The sequence below is a fragment of the Pinus tabuliformis genome, chromosome Q (genome assembly GCF_031772625.1).
Source record: "Pinus tabuliformis cultivar Carrire ecotype Pingquan chromosome Q, CPIR1, whole genome shotgun sequence".
In the NCBI taxonomy this organism is placed as follows: domain Eukaryota; kingdom Viridiplantae; phylum Streptophyta; class Pinopsida; order Pinales; family Pinaceae; genus Pinus; species Pinus tabuliformis.
The window spans coordinates 1,277,182,267-1,277,186,099 of record NC_142296.1 but is presented as its reverse complement, the minus strand read 5'-3'; the positions used below and the strand labels follow the sequence as shown (position 1 = coordinate 1,277,186,099).

At 37.2% G+C, this 3,833-nt stretch overlaps 1 protein-coding gene across 1 annotated transcript; it reads right to left on the bottom strand.

Annotated features, from left to right (window-relative positions):
- Positions 1–1,009: 1,009 nt before the first annotated feature.
- LOC149224514 (cinnamoyl-CoA reductase 1-like) lies at positions 1,010–2,553 on the bottom strand. The gene is made up of 6 exons (XM_089388204.1): positions 2,415–2,553; positions 2,120–2,277; positions 1,810–1,995; positions 1,572–1,734; positions 1,272–1,464; positions 1,010–1,157 (listed from the first exon to the last, which is right to left on the bottom strand). The coding sequence occupies exons 1-6, from the start codon at positions 2,551–2,553 to the stop codon at positions 1,010–1,012; spliced, it is 987 nt and encodes a 328-aa protein (XP_089244330.1).
- Positions 2,554–3,833: the final 1,280 nt, after the last annotated feature.

The following is a 3,833-nucleotide window of genomic DNA, read 5'->3' as shown; positions in this document are numbered from 1 at the left end:
TTGTTACTTCTAAGTTCAAAGAAAAAATGTGGTGTGAGAAAGATTTAGCTGCTAAAAGAAAATTAAGATATTATAAGGAGGTTATCAAACCCACCCTAGAAGATCAAAAGTATCTCTCTATTTTAACGAACTCTCATGAGCTCCATAGTGAAACGGGTAGTTGGACAATTCCTAAAACACCATGGATGGAAAGGTCTGCCATCTCTGTGAGAATAAGAATATCGAGAATGAAAATCACTTCCTCTTACAGTGCTTTGCTTACAACCACATTAGATCTATCTCAGTTTCAAAATCTCTGTTGCAACACTGACCTTCCTAGCCTTTTACGATGTCAAAATCACAGTGAGCTCGGAAGGCTTCTCTCCAAGCTTTTTGAGCATAGGAATAAAATCTTAAATCAAACTAAATAATTCGTTTCTTTAGGTCTGAACCACCACCACCACCACCACCTTTGAATAGATTTGAAAAAAAATTATGGAATGAAATTTAATAAAAAAATATATTCTTAATTGTATATTTAATTTTGATTATTTTTTTTATAACTAAAAACATTTCATTTAATTAAACAATTTTTTAATTATTTTATTTATATACATATAACTTTTAAAAACAAAAAAAAATACTCTAAACTTTAAAAAGTTAAAATAACACACAATTGAAAAATAAAATGTAAAATTAGCAGAAGAAACCCTTAGTCTAAGAAGTTCACACTGTAATTATATATTATGATATAGCCTTGCAATTTAATCAAGTACATAAATATAATACAACCATGCAATTTAATCAACTATTTAACTTATTTGGCTGTCTAGTCATTTATATAAAAAGAAAAGCCTTGTCCATGAGACTTTTTGGAGTTTTTGACTCTGCCTGCAGAACTTTTGGAGTTTTTTTGGTTGCTATTTAACAGTCCCTATTACTGCAAAAGAAATGTAACGACGACTCCAACGATTCTTACATCCCACAGGATGATATAAAGGCTTTCAGCGGTGTCAGCCTATCCTCTAACTTAATGCTCAAGAAAGCCCCTGTTGTGTAAGCTGGTAACTGCATCTGCTAAGCACTGGTTCATAGGCGTAAACGAAAGGCCCGGATCCTTCAGCTTTTCATTGGAGAACTTGTATGGCTGCTTCCTTGGATTTTTCTCGTCTGAGCACCTGCGCGTATGAAGTTGCAAGCTTCATTTATCTTCTACGTTTCTAAATATAACACAGTTTGACAGAACCCAAAGTGAAATATGTTTTATGTGAGAGTTGAGTGTGTGTACGTACTTGGTAGGGTGGGAACAGCGAGGGCACTCTCTGGCCAACATGTCGACCAGGTCTGCTCGATGGAGGTTGCATTCTGCGCACAGATATCTTTGCCCACTGGCTGAGGGCGTTTCATAAACTAAAATGTGAGCCTTTGCCACGTCCCTCACGTCTACATATACCTGTGTTAAGTTTGCATACGTCTTAGCAGATCCTGATCATCATGCAGATTTATGAATATCAATTAAATCATTAAAAACATCTGTGCATATTACGAACGAACTGACTATAACATATAAATAAATTTTAAGCAATACCCACCTGACAAGTATTTCATAATATGAGCAGTGCTGGGGTTCAGGGCATTCTGCAACAAGGGACCTAAAACCAGGCCTGGATTAATCACCACAAGCTCTAAATTCCTTCTCTCGGAAATCTCCCATGCGGATTTCTCTGCCAATGTTTTTGCATAGCAATACCAATTCTGTAATGCATGAGAGAGGCCAATTAGTAAGCCGATTCAACCTCTATATGTAATAATTGATAAGTTAATTAATACCTTGGTCTGTATGCAGTAGTCCAAATCGCTCCAGCAGTCATCATTGACTATAGCAAGTGGTTCTCTGTGAGGATCCATGTAAACTGCACCGATAGAAGACGTAAAGACAACGCGCTTGACCCCTGTTTCTGCGCAAGCCTCCATCACATTCCTCGTCCCTTCCGTCGCAGGCTCTATAACTTTCTCCTGCTTTCATTAATTATAAAACAGTGATTAGCAAGATCTAATGGCATCAGAATCGTTTCAACTGAAACCAACTGCATGGAATTGGAATTATGACGAGAATCGAATGAATCGACGAAGTAATTACAGGGTCGTTGTTGAGAACGGCAGCCATGTGAAAGACACCATGGCAACCTCGAATAACTGTAAGCAAGCTCTGGTAATCAAGAATATCAGCTCTGACCAGCTGAAGCCTCTCCTTTGCTCCTTCCAGCTCTCTCAAATGCTCATATTTCCACCCATCATCTACACTCATGTCAAATCTCTTCAGAAACTCTACTTCCAGATACGATGTAAGAGAATATATCTACGTTCCATGCAAAAACAAATAATATAATTAATTCATGTGACGTGGTAGTAAAACTGGTAAGTAGTGGATATACCAGCTGGGTTGTTGCGAACTGCTCCTCTGACAATATATCCCTTGGTGAGGAGAAACTTGATAACCCACGACGCAATGAAACCCCCTGCCCCAGTCACGCAAACTATTTCATCTCTTTTCTCGTTCTCATTCGGCTTCATTTCATCTGATATCATGGTTTGTGTCAGAAGTTGAAGTCCGAAACTCAGAGATGAATCAGATAATTAGCACGATGAATCGTGGAAATGAAATGGAGATGTACCCTTTTTAACGCTTCGGAGGGGTAGGCGAGAGAAAATTTCGGTAGGCCACATCTACGCAGGAAGAGCCATGAAATTTCAGCCGTCCGTGGAAAGGCAGAGGAGAGAAAATTTCGTTGGAGTAATCGTCAGTCACTTCATTGCCATTGGCAGGTTTTGTAAATTTTCGAATCTTTACTCCGATTTCTTCGCGGTCATACAACCGACGTATTTGATGGTTAGAAAATTTTGAAGACCGTTTCTTAAGACGTGTTTGGAACCGTTCAAAACGAAACGTATTTTGGACGGTTAATATTTTGCTGAAAACGTGATTAATACCCATTCAAGGAAGCAGAAGCGAATGTAGTAGACTAAGTTGCCAGGCGCTTGTTATATGGCCACTTGTCCGGCCTCCAGCAAGCCATCCTGTCTCTAGGAACGTTGGTATGTTTTTGTCATAGTACTGTTGTAAGTGATAACGTAATTCTTATGTGTGGATAATTTTACATCGACCCCATGCTTCAAATTAAGTTCACAACAATGAAATTTTGAAATCCTGGGAAAGGCATCCAGGAAAACCTAAAGTAAATCGCAGAACGGACTCTTGGTGGATGTTTGGTTGCAGATTCTCTGCCATTTTTGAGGGTGTAAACTCCGAGTTGAACCAAATAAATGATTTGCTGCCGTCGGTTAATTTAGTGGATCACTTGCAAATTTAAAGGGATTATATTGGTCTGTTTTGTGGAGACAGCCAGAAATAACCACCCTCTGGATTCATCTTCAAACTTCGTGGGAAGTGAATTCCAAGAGGCAATGCACTACCAACAATAGCACCAGTGACGGGTTTGAAGAAATCTTTCCTCTGCTGTAATGAATGGGGCTTTACTAATTAATAATTTAATTAGTAATCATAATCATCCTAACATATTTAGATATACTTCCCTAAATTAAATAATCAATAAAATATATACAATAATGAAATGGGATATTTTTTTAATATTGTATTTGAGTAATGATTTTTTCATTTAATAAATTTGTTTTGATGTAAATACTATTTTTTTGTTAAAATGTATATTTTAAGACAATGAGGATTTCCTTCTTTTCTAAAATATTTGTGAGCAAACTGCTCTCCAATATGGTAGAGATGTTGTAATTTCTTTTATACCATTTGACTGAGTCAAAATAAAATTAGAAAAATAAAT